General features: G+C 44.0%; 1 protein-coding gene across 1 annotated transcript in view; it reads right to left on the reverse strand.

Moving 5' to 3' along the window:
* The window catches only part of LOC306789765 (dual specificity calcium/calmodulin-dependent 3',5'-cyclic nucleotide phosphodiesterase 1A-like), a gene marked incomplete at both ends in the record, with an annotated part of 71075 nt that overhangs the window by 45919 nt on the left and 7196 nt on the right, over positions 1 to 17960 (reverse strand). Inside the window, 2 exons of the mRNA XM_079285836.1 lie at positions 5968 to 6133; positions 6978 to 7028. Coding sequence (XP_079141962.1) covers positions 5968 to 6133; positions 6978 to 7028 — 217 coding nt within the window. The remainder of the gene's footprint in view (positions 1 to 5967; positions 6134 to 6977; positions 7029 to 17960) is intronic.

A 17960-nucleotide genomic window follows, 5' to 3' on the forward strand; every position in this document is an offset into this window, starting at 1 on the left:
TCTCTTTCTGGCTGCCTTTCTTCAATCCACTCTTCGTCGCTGTGTTTTTCTCAGTTTTACTGGAGGTATGTATGCCGGGCCCCGGGAGACCTCAAGCCACAGCCAGAGTTGTCAGGTCATCGTGAGGGGAATCCACAACAATTTCACTGTTTGCTGTTCACGGGTTACCACCCCAGGGACCCGCTGGCCCGTGTCCTCTGTATGTGTAAATGTGACATTGAACAAGGTTGAGCCTGGTGAGAAAGGTCCCGTCAGAAGCCCTGCAAGGACTAAGAAGGTCAATTTAAGCTGTTTACGCAGACGAATTAAGAATACAGAGAAAGTGCTGACTGAAGAAGAAGTAGGTAGAAGTTAACCGACTCTTGATTCGAAGTTTGCGAGAATCCGATGGTCTGGGTGTGGGAAGAGAAGAAGAAATGTTCTCACTAAAGGTACATTTTCCAATTACCTCCACCACCTCCACACAATAGCATCAGTATAGAATGATTTAGCATGACAAAGTTGCTTCTTTTTTTTTTTACATGACAAAAATGTACTTTCTACAATATCAAATCTTAACTACATGGCTACAGTTCAGAAAAAAATGTAATTATGGCAAATAAATTGTGGTTAATGATTGGTTAAGGTGCGTTGCTGCAACTAAAGTGCATTGGACGGGCAACAAGCGTCTGTAACCCCTCCCACAACGCCTTTACGACATCCCCAAACAAAGGACACAAAGGAGGAGGAAAGAGTACATCATGTCAACACGTGTGTGTTGACTCAGCAGGGTTAACATAAAATATAAAGTTGCTCTGCAAGAGAATATATATTCGACCTGAGAGTCTTACTGTACTATACTACTCATTGCTTCTGATGTGGACCTCTCTGTCCCATTCCACAATTTTCATGACAAGATGTTTGATTATCCCAGAACAAGAGAACTTGTTGAGAGATGTGGCCCCCCCAGCCTTTGCACTCAGGAAATCTCAGAGAATATTTAAATTGCATTGCCAACTGATGAATGAAACACCTTGCAAAGTGTGGCAATGTGGCTAGTTTGGATCACTGGATGGTGAGAGGGTCAACACAACAATGTTCATGCGAGCATGCAATGAAACATTAGGAATACGTGGAGGTCTTTTGCTTGCTTTTCATTCCGAAATGATACGTTGTTGCTGCTGAGGAATCTGAGGCATTAGCAGTCTGAAGGACATGTTCTAACACAAAGACGGCACAGAGCAATGCGACATTCTTCACGTCGTCAAATAATTCAAACTGAGTTCAAAGGATGAGAAGCGAATATAGCAGAATGTGAGTAAAAGCTTTGCCTCCACAACTGTAATATGTCTGCATGGTTTTCACAAATGTAGCCCCCGTTTCATTCATATTCAAGACTGATGGAAACAACACAAGAGCAAAAACGGATTGCGTCCCCTCACATAAAGATCATCAAAATATGTCCCTGATGAATTACTATCACATCGACTGCTCACATAAAAAGACCTAATGCATCAAGTCTTGGGAGAGTTAATTATTCGTATGACTATGACGGAGAGACTTGCTGGAAATTCCACTCTGCTAAGGTATTCTTGTCACCGTGCTCGGGCTCCCTCGAAGCTCACACATTGAAATCAAGACATTAGCAGCCCCGGCCATTTGGAGGAACATGAAAAATTCAGATCTCATTTAAATTTCCAGGCAAGTCGATAAGGAAATCTATGTATCAAAATAGCAATCGCCTTTGCGGTAATGACCACATTTTGGTGAAGCTCATCCATCACGAAATACAGTCTGTTTTTCCATCTTTACTTCATTTCTCCTTCTGGATTGGATGTTGTGGAGATGGAAGGATGGGCGGGAGAAATTGAGGGCACCCAGCTATACAGTTATATTTATTTGCAGAGTGATGGAGGTGGGAAAAATACCCCAGAAAAGAAACGTCCTATTACTTCATCCCCAAGAGATATTCCGATAGGTCAAAGGTGATCATACGACAAATGAGAACCGAGGTGAAGAGGGAGGCAATCAGGCTCGAGCATTTGATGAGCGCAACGACGGTTAACATGAGAATAGGCTTTCTTGGTAGAGACAAAGGTACAAACCACAGCATTAATTCATATTTTATAATATTTGATGTTGATCTCATCTTTGTTAGGACTTTCCAAATAGATTTTATTTCTGAAATGATCTATGATCTAATTTCATTCATCTTTCTACATGTAAATAATAATACATTAAAGCTCATGTTTGATTGAAACATATTTGGGGAAAAAAACCCAAGAGCCTCCATTGATCTATACTTCAATCAATAACCAAAAAAGTATCTTTATTGGTGAAAGGTTGAAGGCTGCACGCGAGGGAATAAAGATATTGATCAAAGCAAACGGCTTGACATTAATATACACTGTATATCTAGCTAACATAAGCTCATACTTTAGGCAACTCTGAACTTTGGATGTCATTGGCACAGGCACAATTTCTATTTGTTTCCGTTGCTGAAAACACTGCCTTTCTTAGACAGTACAGAGAATAATGTGTATAAAAACCCAATCCAGAAAGATGTAGCGTCATGTGGCAGACAGCAGTGATACAGCTCTTGAACATCATAACTGTGAGGTCGCGCCTCCATCATGTTGATGAATAGCTCTGCCATTTGCCCATGTGCTTCCACTAGCCGGCTAACGGCCGGTCGGAGGCTCATTAGCCGGCTAGTGATGGAGGTTGTTTCTGCACAGGGGGATGTCAGTGTGGGTCTCTGAACCTGCGGGTCAGCCTCCAAAACTGTGGGCTGCCACAATGGAGACAGCCGCCTTCATCCACTGTACAGTTCACAGCGGCACACGCATCCAATTATCCAGTAGAGAAATCACACAGTCAATCACAATCACACCGCTGGCCACAGAAGAGGGTCTGAGCTTCAGCTGCATGTGTGCATGACTGTGCATTTAAGTGTGTCCGGTTACCAAATGTCTATTTGTGTGATAGCTTTGTTGCTACTGTGTACGAAGACAAGAGTACAAATGTGGTGAGTGAATGAATGCTCAATTTAAATAAAGGCTGTTTTGTACTCAAAGTGCAAGAAGAAGAAGACACAATGAGATGATGTAATTGAAATAAGTCCAGTTAAACCTCAAATGAAGGGAAATAGTCACACGCTTCATTGGGCCATTTGCTGAATCTGTTTCCATTGTACTTTGTAGCATTTGGCTATTGTGTTGTTTACTTTTTCGAATTTAAAAATTATGAACGTATCTTAAAATAGACTTATTCTTATATTCTTTCTGGCATACCAAGCGACACATTACAGATATGTCAATGCATTTTTCAATGGTCTCCATCAATTGTTCATCAATAAGATATTATGGATTAATTACTGACTTGTTATTTTTTCACGATGAGCTTTGCATTCCAAATAACAATGTCACTACATATTATTACATGACATGTTGATCACACTGTTGCAAGTTCTACCATGGTCAAATGGTTATCAAATTAAATAATGGATGCTGGTTCCTAGCCTCAAGTCACAATGGAACATGTAGTTGTGTGGAATAAATTGGCAATTAGCTTTTTAATAAAACGGTGATTTTGACGAATGAGCAATAACTTATGCTTTACCCAAAACCTTTCACATCCATTTTTCTCTTGGGACAAGAATGGAAACAGCCCAAATGGCTTTTTGTGCTTTACACCTATGGCTATGACAGCAAAACTGCAATTTGAAATGGAAACAAAAATCAATCGATCAAACAAGTGGCAAATTGTGAGTGACTGGACTTCGGGGTAAACAATGACACAACCTGTCTGCTAAAGCCGTTCAAAGAAACCAATGGTTTCATCTTCTGTGTGAAAACCCCATATTCAGTAGCTAGCAAGTGCTTAAAAATGCATATTGCATCCCTAATGAACAGAAACAACAGCATGACACCAGCCACACCGATGAGTCAGTGTGTGTTTCTACACTAATGGCTCCATATTGTTTTCTGTCCCTCACTGTGTGCCTAAGCATTCACTCGATTGTGTTGTTACAGCAACGTTTCAGCAGCTGCTATGTGTAGCATATGCTAAGTGTTAGCCAGCGATTCTGCTGGTCTGAAAATAGATGAGAAAAAAGGTAAAAAGATAATCAAGCAGCTTTGTAAAGTGGAAAACTGCAACCAGCAAAATGCTAAAATGATCCATTAGGATACTCGTAGGGAAAAGAGCTGTGGAACAAAATAGTGCAATGGTTACAAAAACCAAAATGTTCAAAATGTTGTCATATTCACATCAGCCTCAGCTGACTTTACTTTCATTCATCCCCAGTTAATGACTGCTGTCCTCTGAATCACACGCTCCCATCATGCCTGCTACACTTCACGTGATCCCTCTGCTTTCTCCAATAAAATCTCATTATCGTCACCTGGAGGACAGCAGCCAGCTCTGCCCTCGGAGGTGACACGGTGGTTACATCATATTGTGGATTACTGCTAGTTCCTCTGCCATTTAATCACCTTGTGCCATAATCTTTCCATCTGGCATTCGGTTGTACTCCCTCTCTGTACTCCCTGTGGGTTTGCCTTCTATTAACCACGGTTGGCCGAGCCAAAGATTTGCCCTGTCTTTAGTGGGATTTCCCAGACAAAGACGTAAATATGAAGATGTCTGTCTGTTCAGTGTGAATCATATGGAATGGATGCAACCAAATAAAAAAGCCAAACTATAAGCTCTTTTCTAGAGGCCACATTTGCTGGTAAATCACAATTTCACCATTTAAATTACTTTACTAAACAAGAAATTGGCAGGTTTTTTTAACATGTTTTTGTTTTATATAAACTGTTAGTGCTCCTGAAATGAATCATTCCCTTTCAGGCCAGGTGACAAATGCAAATTGTTCAGCCAAAGATTTAGCAGCACTTGGCTTGTGCTTGGCATTTGTTATCCACCCTTATTAAAGCTTAAGCTATGTCTTAATATGGGCCTTTGACACTGAAATAAGTCACTGTCTCTATGGACAAATGGACTCTTTCCTCTAAGGTAGGTGAGAGTGCTTTTAGCTGCTCTGCGCTGACGATGTTTTTCTTTAAAATCTAGGCTGTAGCTTTCAAATGAAGGAACAAGCTGAGTCCAGTCAAGTGGAAAATCACTTCCTCCTTGTCACCTTGTAGGCTACTCTGGGAAAAAAAGGGCCTGCGTTCTGGGGAAGACTACGGTAGAGAACAACAGCGCAATCATTTGAGATAGCATGAAGAAGCACCAGAGAAGAGGCATGTGTTACTGCAGTGAGACTTTGCAGAGAAGTACAGAAAGAAAATACGACAATAGTCAAATAACAGTTCCTCAATTTCATACCAAAAACTCCAAAAAGCAGTCTCCAAATCGGCTTGCCATAACTCCTTGTCTATTTTGCATACGATCGCATTTGGTGCATTTTTTGTATCCTCTTACAAATGCTCACTTCTCGCCACCTGCGGCATTTGTAACAGTCTCCAGAGCCGGCAAGGTTAATTGGAATCAGGCGTTAAAAGACGTTCAATATTCTAAAAGTGACAACAAATTATGTTAATGGTGGTTTGAAGTCCTTGTTGTCAAGGTGGAATCAATCTTGCCCACGTCCCTTGAGGTCAGCAGCCATACATAACAATTAGCACTGTGTGTGTGTGTGTGTGTGTGTATGCAGAATGTTAAATGTCAGAAAGAAGATTATTCTATTCATAGAAAGCAAGCAGAGGGCCTACTTTAAACCTTGCCAACTTAATAATCAAGTTCACATGAATCAGAGTCCAAGAATAGCAATGTTGGTGTACGCTGCCTTGTTTCCTCTCCTATATGCTAAAAGGAATATCAACTGTATGCAAATTACACCTGTGTAGGACAATAAGCTGGACATGGCTGTCGATGTCCCACTGCAGCCTGACACAGGATTTAATCCATGATAATGAACAAAAATAGATTATTTATTATTCATGATACATTTGTTGCTAAAGCAGCCTGACAGCAGCAAACCTGATGGCCGTTTTCTCTGTGGCATCTGGTTCGTCTGCGGCAGGAAGATCGTCGGCCAGAATCTCTTCAGGACTCCGCAGGTCATTTAGGGGGGCCTTCTGCTCTTTGACTTTGATGCCCATCCCCGCTGTGATGGCGTTCCACAAAGCACTCTGGGACTTTGAGCCTGCAAAAACAAAACAAAAAAAGCCTTAGTGGTGTAACAGTTATTTTGTATAGGGCCATGAATCCAACTTTCATTCGTTTACCTGGTTTGTATGTATAATGTTACAAAAAGCAGAATTGTTAAATCTCTTTTCAACGGCTTTCAGGATCTCAGCAAAGGGCAGGAAGAGAATTGAACCCCTTTGTCATGCTGCCACCATGTGGATGTATGTTGTCAATGCTAGTGTATCTTATGAACTTACGACACATGACATGGAGTACTTCTACCACAAGTAGACTATTTATACTTCATAATGTCTACATTAATTGATAACTTATCAACATTTATCAGCTCATAAACCATTTTTAAATCACCAAATTATTATTCTGATTACAAAGATGTTATGGTATCATTTAAAGTAAATGTGTGATAATGTTGTATTTTTATTTTTCAGGACAACAGAGGGGACCACTTGGAATATACTGAAAAGATGAGAATTAATTCATCATTAAACAGATTTAATCCAACAATGCTGGGAGGGGGTTCTTTATTTTTGGTATAAATCAATATTTCCAATATATGTTTCCAATATAAACAGTCAGTCAGAAAATGAGATCATTGTTTGTAAAATAAAAATGTATTCCAGATAATCTTGTTAGCAAGATTCAAAACAGATTTTAGTTTTTCTGCTTCAGTAACACCTCAATTTTAGTGACGTAGTCAAAAGTCTCAGCAGCTAACATCTCATTAACTCGAGTGAAACTGATCCTTTAATCCTTTGATGTGAAAAAAAGTGATGAATTGAAATCAATGAATTTAGTGAATTGACTAATAATAAAGTATGACTAATTTAGAGAACACTTACGTGAAAAATTTGCTTGTGGTCTGGTGGAGCTCTCCCCATCTTCATTTGCCACTGGAGGAAGAAAAACAGATGGAAAAGAATCAGGTAATGCCAGAAAATGTGGGTTATGAACATACATGTAAGTGGTTACCGATGACTTTAAATCCATCTGTGACTTCTGTTCTGCTGCTATACACACTTGTTCTGTTGCATACTACAAATTGTTTCTGATATCTGGAAATTCACCTGACAGTCTTCACTATTAGAAAAGGACATTAGCTCAGACTGTTTCGTGCATTATCACACAAACATATACACTACATGCTGCACCTATATTTTAATTATCCTCTCCACACATTGCCTATTGTTGCTAGTTTGAGATTAAACAGAAGGGATTCTTGTGCAGCTGTGTAATTCACACAGTCAGGAAGGTCATTTCTGATTCTTAAACCCTAGAATTGCCCTGAAGAGTGTGTTAGTGACTATGACTCCAGAGACCGGTGCCCTAAAGAGTGTGTTAGTGACTATGACTCCAGAGACCGGTGCCCTGAAGAGTGTGTTAGTGACTATGACTCCAGAGACCGGTGCCCTAAAGAGTGTGTTAGTGACTATGACTCCAGAGACCGGTGCCCTGCAGAGTGTTAGTGACTATGACTCCAGAGACCGGTGCCCTGAAGAGTGTGTTAGTGACTATTACTCCAGAGACCGGTGCCCTGAAGAGTGTGTTAGTGACTATGACTCCAGAGGCCGGTGCCCTGAAGAGTGTTAGTGACTATTACTCCAGAGACCGGTGCCCTGCAGAGTGTGTTAGTGACTATGACTCCAGAGGCCGGTGCCCTGAAGAGTGTGTTAGTGACTATGACTCCAGAGACCGGTGCCCTGCAGAGTGTTAGTGACTATGACTCCAGAGACCGGTGCCCTGCAGAGTGTTAGTGACTATGACTCCAGAGACCGGTGCCCTAAAGAGTGTGTTAGTGACTATGACTCCAGAGACCGGTGCCCTGAAGAGTGTGTTAGTGACTATGACTCCAGAGACCGGTGCCCTGCAGAGTGTTAGTGACTATGACTCCAGAGACCGGTGCCCTGCAGAGTGTTAGTGACTATGACTCCAGAGACCGGTGCCCTGAAGAGTGTGTTAGTGACTATGACTCCAGAGACCGGTGCCCTGCAGAGTGTTAGTGACTATGACTCCAGAGACCGGTGCCCTGAAGAGTGTGTTCGTGACTATGACTCCAGAGACCGGTGCCCTGAAGAGTGTGTTAGTGACTATGACTCCAGAGACCGGTGCCCTGCAGAGTGTTAGTGACTATGACTCCAGAGACCGGTGCCCTGCAGAGTGTGTTAGTGACTATGACTCCAGAGACCGGTGCCCTGCAGAGTGTGTTAGTGACTATGACTCCAGAGACCGGTGCCCTGCAGAGTGTTAGTGACTATGACTCCAGAGACCGGTGCCCTGAAGAGTGTGTTCGTGACTATGACTCCAGAGACCGGTGCCCTGCCGAAGTCTCTGCCCACTGAACACTGCACACAGTATGTAGAGTTGGTGAAATATATATACACACATCTAGCAGTGTTGTTGAGAGCCAAAACAGCTCACACTGATATGAGAGCAGAAAGACAAGACTTTATTCATTGAACAGGTTAAAGTATGGTACAGGTATGACAGTATTGTTCAACACTGCATGCCTGAAGAGGTGAACACTTTCACTGCAGCGGCCAATGTTTGGAATTAGTTTCATTTCATCGTTGTTGTTGAGCCTCAAGATGCAGTTCCCCAATAAACCACAAGATGCTGATGAAGACTGAAACTTCCCTCTGACAACAGAATGTGAATAAATATTTTTCACAAACAGTCGGAAACTCTTCACGGCTATTTTGTGCCATGATTTTAAATCTAAGATCTTTACTCAGTCAGCCCATCAACCAGAACTCCACTATATTGCACGATGAAAGATTTTCTGCAGCTCTGGATCTCAAAATGATCTATCAACCTAATTCTCCTCAGCTGTTATAATGCTTGCCTGTAAAATAGATTATTCACATTATATCTATTAAATGTGCTTTTTCAGTTGGGTTTTTTTTAATTGTTATATCAGTTACAGGTATATGTATGTGATCAAAGACTCAACAATGAGGCTCAAATAATTTGCAAATGTTTAGGTTGAGAGAGGGTGATGAGACACCAATTATTGATAGTGTTTTATTGTGCTCTATCAAGTATTTTGGGAACATTTAAATGTATTTAATGGCAACCATGTATTTTAACAACATTCAAAAAAGTAAAGGTTTTATGAGTTGCTCTTCTTTTTTTTGGCCCATTTTTGCGGGTTTTTTTCCTGGACTTAAACCTGCGAGGCTCATAAAATCAAGAATTCTAAAGAGGTCAAAGGTTTTCAAGGTTTTAACAAGAAATGATTCAATGCGAAGGCTTTTCCCGTCTGATCAGTTAATTACATTTCAGGGTCTCCAGGTGTTATTGGCTGCATACTAATCAAAATAAATGAAGGTGACTTGTGAAAGGAAGTCATTCCACAGCAGTCGGTTATTGTCGTCTTGTAAAAAGCTTCACTTCACAAAAGACCATAACTAATTACTACGACTCTGAACAGTCAAGAGATCATGTGATTGAGCTCACATGACCTGCATGTAATGTTTGATGCTTTACCAGTTGGTGACAGAGAGCACCGCTACCGCGACTGTGACTCTCAGCCTCGCCCCACTGTAGGACATTATTCTGGCCTTTGTCGACCCCGAGACTGACGCCGACCCCGAGGATCATAAGAAAGAAAATATAATTCCACCCCACAGATCTCTGAGATGAAAGAGTTGCCTTGAGTCATAATTTCCCCAGAATCATTTTTTAATTGGCCCAACACAAACTCACAGTTGTCTTTAAATAAAGATGAATTCATTGAATTCTATTCATTCCAGGTCTTCTTTATTCCGGACATTTTGTGACAAAATGCTTTCATATTCTGTTACTGTAATTGACTTCATCTGTGCTCTCCCACCCACCTCCAATTCGTGTTCCAGTATCTGTAATACTCCTAGTTATGTCCTTGTGATCATCAGTCTGTTGAGTTCCATGTGGAGATTGCATTTTTCCCATTTGTGCCCGCGACTGAACCTTTACAGGCAGCATAGGAGCATATAAGACTCACCTTCAGCTAAGCTTGAGGTTGTTCTATTGTCTACAGTTCTAGTCTTAAAATGAACATCTCATTGTGCTGACTTGTGCTGTGGAGGCGGGTTGCCATACCACCTCACGATACTGGACAGCCATGCTCTTTTAAAGGACATGCAGGTTTTAATGCGGAATGAAAGACTTAGAAAAAGCCATTTGCAATATTAAAGCTGCATGTGTATGTTTGTCGACCTCATTAAATCTCTCCCACATCGTCCTGTGATGAATAGAAGCAATACTGTTTGATTTAGACTTATAATCAGATTGTTCACAGATCTTACGAGTACGGTAAATGAAATAATCTGTAACTGCTGAAAGATAAATGAGGTTAAATGGCAAAGTTAATGCTCCAAGTTTTGTCAAAGGCACAAATACTTGAAGAAAGACTTCAGCGGTAATGTTTTTTCTGTTGGCTCTAATGAGCTGTCACCAGGGATGCCTTCACTCGGTTGTTAAGCCTCTGTGAGCGGGGACACAGGTTGGGTCAAACAAACACAGACTTTCACCCAGGAGACTGCCGTAAAGATCCTCCTCAGTTGGCAGCCTGAGGGCTGGAAGGAAGACCTGTGTTGACGGGCTCACCACAGTGGTTGCTGACTTTGTGAAAGTGCTGTTAACGTTGGCTTACGTGTTTTGGCGAGACAAATAAATGACTACTTTTGGCAGCTGAGTGTCTCCCTGTTTTGTTCCAGTCTCTGAGCCGGGCTGTGACAACAAAATATCAATGTGTATGTAAGATGGAAAATGTAATAAAGAAAATACACATAAAAAAACCCTCAGGGCTCGACAGTAAGGGTGCCGGGTTGGCAACCATTTTGAAAAAAATGAGAAAATTCTTCAATCACTTTAAATGAATACTTTTCGAAATATTTGTGGCATTAGTGATACGAAAATATTGTTGTTACAGTCAGAACCGGAACCAGACAATGCTGTGTGTGCGTAGGTGCGTTTACTCTAATGCGCATTGGGCATCTGTTTAAGAGAAAATGGTGCGGGAAAAGTTGTTTGACGATAGACAAGATCGAATAACCCGTCAGCGTCACAAACAAATGTGAAAATTGATTCAACTGACAAAGAACCAGACGAACCTGAATGAAAAACAAAAAGGAAATCTTTGAGCCGGACAGAAAATAATACAGCAACACATGTACCATATATACATGACATGTATACATGTCACATTTTCATTATAAAGCTGACGTATAACTGCATAGCTCGAAATATAAGGTGACTAAAAATGGCAACCAGTTTCCGATTCGGTAACTGCTCACGCCTGGTTGGCCAGCCCGGCAGCCCCTTTTTAAAAGTTAGTGTTGAGCTGAAATCAGTTTTCCCCACATGAGCTTCACAACATCAACAAAACATAACGAAGTTAACAAGCCTAACGCACGACTAAACAGCTCGGTGTGAACCCGAGCAGAGGCTGCCACGCTACAGTGGAGGCTCAGAGGTTAACAGTGGACAAAAGGTGTCCAGCAGGCAATGAGCGACCAGCGCTTAGGAGTCACGCTTCAGAGGAGGTGATTGGCAAAATGCTGTGCAGACCGAATCCTCGGCCCAGTGAGAAATTGATTGTGACACTTGTAAGTTACCATGACAACTGCTTGTGGGTGAGGGAGCTACAGAGTCAACATGTGATCGAGGCAGGTTTTTAGAGGTAACAGGAGGTGTCTAAGTGAGCGGAAAATACAAAGTCTATTTTCCGCCTGATCATAAAATCTCGTAGGGCTGCTTTTAATGCTTCTAAAAGGATATCTGGAAATGACTTGAAGGCGTCTCTCTTCCTGTTTGTGTGTCTTTCTGCCATAACGCTGAATATTTCCCCTTCTTATCAGTATAATTACATCATGCAAAAATATTTAGGTGTGCAGTGTGTGCCAGAGGCTACGTTTAGTATTTCCTGTGTCTCGTGCTTCGCAATAACAACAGCAAGGAGCTTGTGGCCCACAGTTCAACCGAGGTCAAACTCAACACAAAGCACTATATGACGGCACTTGGATGCACCTCATCCACCCTCGCATGCACCAAAACCCCTTCGGCTCAGACGCCAGCAGGGCCTCCGGCGGCGACCAGCCCGCTGTGGCTTCAACCTGCAGTCGGTTGGAGGTGGAGAGGTCCACGCCCGGCAACAGCGGCTCCTCCTCCAACACAGAATGAAAGTCAATTTACTTTAAAGAGCCTAACTTAAAAATTTTAAAAGCAGAATGTGTACAGCACCTGGTGTGCATGGCATCACAAATATAAACACTTCCTGTTGTGTCTTTCACATGAACAAATATTGTCAACATTAAAGCAGTGTTATATAACATGTGGCCCTCTGGGGGCACATGTTATCATTGTATAAAGTTTTTGAGGTGGGTGTGTCATTAAATAGTTGCTCACTTCCACATCAAGCAGATGTGGCTTTTATTTGGACTCACGTCTCTGACCACCTTACGAATTCTAAATCCAACATGTAATCGCTCCTTTTAGCTCTGCTCCAATCTCCACCAGCCCCAGAGGGAAATATCTGGCTCTTCAGCTTTTAAACGCTCCTCTATCTTCACCATTACATAATTTTATGTGCACTGCTGTTTGGGCTAGGTGGGTTGCGTGGGTTTAGCAGAGAAGCTGAAACATCTGAAAACATGAGATGATTAGTGCAGCTTTATGGGATTCCACAACATGATTAAAAAGATCCCTGCTGCATCCTCAATTAATTCATGATTGAAAAATGATTCAATGTTGAAGTTGACACATCTATCCGGGCTGAGACTTGGAAGCTTGTTGGACATCTTGACCCAGTGCTGTCACAGCAGGTGTTTACTGACAAGCTGTGGTCAAACTCCTGCTGTGACAAACACTGATCGGGGCGTGGCAAAAAGTGCAGCCACAAGCCTGCGTCCAAAGGCAAAATGCACATTATTAGTTGATACACGTTCATATTGTTGTGACATTTGTGCTGCTGTGTACACAACAAAGCAGTCAAACAACTTCTAATAAACTAGCAACAGATTTGAGAACACAGGTCCTCTACAGAACGCACAGAACATCTTGACGTCGCTCACTCCGATGAGACTTTTCACCAACAAACAAAAAAGCAAAGCAAGTGGCACATAAGTTCATCAACACTCTGGTTGTCAAGACAATAGAATGAATTCCTGGTGACGTAAGCAGCACGCAGCCCGCTTGTTTCCATGGTGTAGTTGCACTACAGAGGCATCAACTTCAGCCGAAGGGACTAACGGAGAGAGTTGTGCAGAGAGGCTGAAATGTGATGTGGTTAACGGCGGCTCACACTCTCTCACACGCATGTGATCCTGTCACACACTCTTGCGTGCATCGCGCTCACATGCAAACACACTTTCCTCCTGCTCTGCCTACCGTACAGTTTCTTACCTATGGTGACGTTGTAGCCGTCAATGCTGAAGGTGGCACTCCGACCCTTCCTAAATCGATGCTTCTTGGAGTTAGCTGCCATCGCTTTGGCGACCTCCGGTCACCCTGGCACCTTTTAGTCTATGTTAATGCCTCCTGTCAGTTGCACTGCCTTGATTCAGTTACGTTTGAGTGACTCCCCTCCCGGAGCGAGAACAAAAAAAATGTAGTCCTCGGACTCCCGCTGGACGAGAACTGTCAAAGATTCACCACTTCTCATGAAAGACACCAAGCGGGAGGATTTCTGTTCAGTCCTTCTCCACCCATTTGACTTTGTTGCATATCTTCTCTCTCCCTCTCTCCGCTTCTCACACTTCAACCAGCTCATTGCAAGGAGCTTATGGCTCTTGATTTGTTTTTCTTCTCTCGATCTCCCTCCACCCCTCCCTTCCCGCTTTCTCTCCTCGTCTCTCTTCTCCGAGAGGTACAGTAGGTGTGAGTAGTGGGTGGCGGTGGCGGTGAAGGTAGCGAGGAGAGGACATCTCTAGAGATCTCTACATGAACCTAACTCCTCCTACTGTCAAGAATCGTTAGTGAAAGCGGTGGAAGCTCAGAGTGGCTATGACACAGGCCTATTGTAGTTCTAGTTTTGCTCACACACACTCAAACATACAAAATTGTACTCAAAAAAGGTGCCTTGGTGCATGAGCACAGAGAGGATCGGAAAAGGTGCAAGGAAAGATCGTGACAGAGTGATTAGGTTTTCATTTTGCAGGAGTTACTCAGACTTAGAAAGCTGAAGCTGAAGACACTAACAGGGTGCAAAAAAAAGTCAAGCTCTACATTATCCATTTGAATAGTAACATTTAAAGTGCACAAACTGCCTCAAATGTATTCATTTCCCCTCTTAAGTGACTGCTGATTACTAGAAATGACACTGAAGCATTTTTAGTGTTCTACTGGGGGAAAATCCCTTTGTGCGAATAAAATCTACCTTTCCTTTACACAATACACAGCTCTTCACCTGCACATGAACACACACACACCTGTACACACCAGATCAACAAAGGATAAAGAGCTCCACTTATTAAAACCATCTGACATTTAGCTCTGGGATTTTTCCACGTTTCATTTTCCCTCCTGAGTAGCGTCGGGGAGTTCTCTTCGTGAAGGCTTCTGGTTTGTTCTCACACCTTTTAAATTCAATAGAGGTGCCTATGAAAGCACAATTACTAGTGATCACTATGTATACTGCTCATTCTTCGAGCAGACAAGCAAACCTAACCTCCTTTCGACTTTACAGATTTGCTCATAAGTAAAGCAAATATTGGTTTCCAATATGTCTTTGCATTTGTTCTTCTCTGTTCTTACCATGAGCCACTTTCTAATAACAGCCATAAATGATCTGATTTACTTCAGTGGCATGTAATACAATGTGACAACAAAGACAGGGGATTTAGAATCATCAACAAATGCTCAGCTTAATAACAGACGTGTTATTAAAACGTAAACTATATCTGTGTGGCTGCAAATCTCAGTGGCAAAATTGGCACCACAATCACACACTGAAGAGTGATCAAACGCTGAAAAGAGTGGTCTGAAAAGGTGAGTGTTCAGCTGTTATATAATCCCGGATGTGTCAAACAATGACTTCGTCAAATAAGGACATACAATATGCAACAGACGGAAATGAATGCCAGATTTATAAGTGATGCAGCAGTTAAGGTGTCTAAGCAAAGGGAAATCGATCACAATCAGATCTATCCAATTATAAAGGAGCCAGTTTGAGTCACTCAGTGCAGTTCCAGCGGACACATTGTGCACTTGTTACATAATTGCACTCCATCTCATTTTGTTTGCGAGCTACAGTAAGAGCTCTTTATCCTCTCCTCCTGTCACACGGCTCTCCACTGTCACGTCCAACTTGAAGGTACTGAGTGTAGATACAAAACGCCGAGTTCAGGAGCCAAAAAGAGGTAGACTTTAATAAGATATCCCACAGAGGGAAAACACAGGAACAGACGTGTCAAGAAAACATGAGGCTCGAACGAAGGGCAAGGTACAGACACGCCTTAAATACACTTGAGGCAATTACACAGGTGAACCCACTTAAGGTGAGCCAAGTCCAATCAGTCGACAAAACCTAATTAAGGCGCACTCTGCCACCATCTGCTGGATGTCCTGGGGTCCTACGGCGCAGTCCTGACAGTACCCCCCACCCGACGGCCACCTCCAGGTGGGCCAGGCTGGAGAGGGTGTGCACGGTGAAAGGCACGGATGAGGGCAGGATCCAGGACGTGCCGTGAGGGCACCCATGAGCGTTCCTCTGGGCCGTAGCCCTCCCAGTCAATCAGGTACTGAAGGCCTCGCCCCCTCCGCCGGGAATCCAGCAGCCTCCGGACGGTGTAGACAGGGCCACCAGCGACGACCCGCGGAGGTGGCGGCAGTGGGGCAGGCCTGGACAAGGGCGAGGAGAAGAGAGGTTTCAGCAAAGAGACATGAAACACTGGTCTCACCCGGAGAGTCCTAGGAAGTCTGAGTTTGTAAGCCACCGGGTTGATCCTCCTCTCCACAGGAAACGGACCGATGAACCGGGGAGTGAATTTGGAGTCCGTGCGCAGAGGCAGGTTCTTGGTGGAGAGCCATACTCTCTGTCCAGGGCGGAACGTCGGGGCGCGCCGTCTCCTGCGATTGGCCTGGATCCGATGGGTTTCGGTGGCGCGCGTAAGCGCAGCACGGGCCTTCTTCCAGGCCTGGCGGCATCTGGCCACCGCAGCATCCGCAGAGGGGACCGCAGACTCGGACTGCTGAGAGGGAAAAAATGGCGGGACATATCCGTACTGAACCTCAAAAGGCGACATACCGGTGGAGGACCCACTCAGTTGGTTGTGGGCGATCTCAGCCCACACCAGCTTTCGACTCCAGGCACCCGGATTGGATGATACCATGCAGCGTAGGTATTTCTCCAGCTCCTGGTTCACGCGTTCCGTCTGTCCATTACTCTCCGGATGGTAGCCTGATGAAAGACTGACAGACGTTTCAAACAAGGACCAAAATGCACTCCAGTACTTGGACATGAATTGGGGCCCTCTATCAGAGACAATGTCACTAGGGATGCCATGGTGACGCACCACCTCTCGGACCACCAAATCAGCAGTTTCCTTCGCAGACGGCAGCTTAGGTAGTGGGACAAAGTGGCTTGCTTTGGAAAAACGGTCCACAATTACAAAAATCACTGTGTTACCGTCAGAAGGTGGTAGGCCAGTGATGAAGTCCATTGAGATGTGGGACCATGGCCGATAAGGAACCGGCAGGGGGTGGAGCAGGCCCGCCGGGGCTTGGTTTCCTGACTTCTGTGTAGCACAAACAGAACATGCGCGAACATACTCCTCAATGTCAGTTCTCATGCGTGGCCACCAAAAGCGGCGGCTGACTAGCTCCATCGTGCGGGCAGCCCCAGGATGGCCCGTCACTGGTGAGTCATGCCCCCATTGTAGAACCTCAGAGCGGGCGTTGAGGTCCACGCCAATGATCCTTGTTGCCCCAGCAACCTTGCAGCCCATAATAACAGCCAAGCCGACAGCTCCGAGGCCAAATACAGCGCATGTGGAACCTGGCTCAACCTTGGCAGTGTTCAGAGCAGCACCGTACCCTGTAGAAATGCCACATCCAAGCAGGCACACTTTATCCAGTGGAGCCTTCTCGTTCACCTTGGCCAGAGAGATGTCGGCCACCACGGTGTACTCGGAGAAGGTGCTGGTCCCCATGAAGTGAAACACTTGCTTTCCCTTGCAAGTGAAGCGTGAGGTGTTGTCAGGGAGCAGGCCCTTGCCCTGGGTTACTCTAATTTTCTGGCAAAGGTTGGTCTTGGGATTTTTGCAGAATTTGCATTCACCACACTGTGGCACAGTCAAAAGGTCTGTGAGGAGGAAGTGCTGTAGCTCTAGTCTTACTAAATACTTCAGCTAGGTCATGATACTCTGCAGGGACTGAAGAGAGCTCAGAGGATGAACAGGCAACAGAACACTTCATCACAGGGGTAACATGTCTGGCTGAGATACACTCTGGGCTCCATGATAAAAGTTCGCCAGTGGACCAGTTGAACTGGGGATTGTGTTTCTGAAGCCAGGGAAACCCTAGTACTACTCTATCATGTTGGGATTGGACTAAAGCCAAAGAAACAGTCTCTGTATGTGACCCAATCTGCAGTAGTAAGGGGTGTGTCATGAAGTCAATTTTACCGGAGCCTAGGGGTCGTCCGTCGAGCGCCTGGATTCTCACAGGATTGGGAAGGGCCTTGGTAGGTAGACCGAGGCGTGTGGCCAGAGCAGAGTCCATCAGGTTTTCCTCTGAGCCTGAATCGATCAGCACCGTGATAGGGATGTTCTCCGGGTTCTCTGGGGTCCAGGTGAGTCGAGCCCTCAGGCAGAGGCGCTTAACTGGGTTGGGGTACTGAGAGTGGA

The sequence above is a fragment of the Melanostigma gelatinosum genome, assembly GCF_949748355.1.
Source record: "Melanostigma gelatinosum genome assembly, chromosome: 15".
Lineage (NCBI taxonomy): Eukaryota > Metazoa > Chordata > Actinopteri > Perciformes > Zoarcidae > Melanostigma > Melanostigma gelatinosum.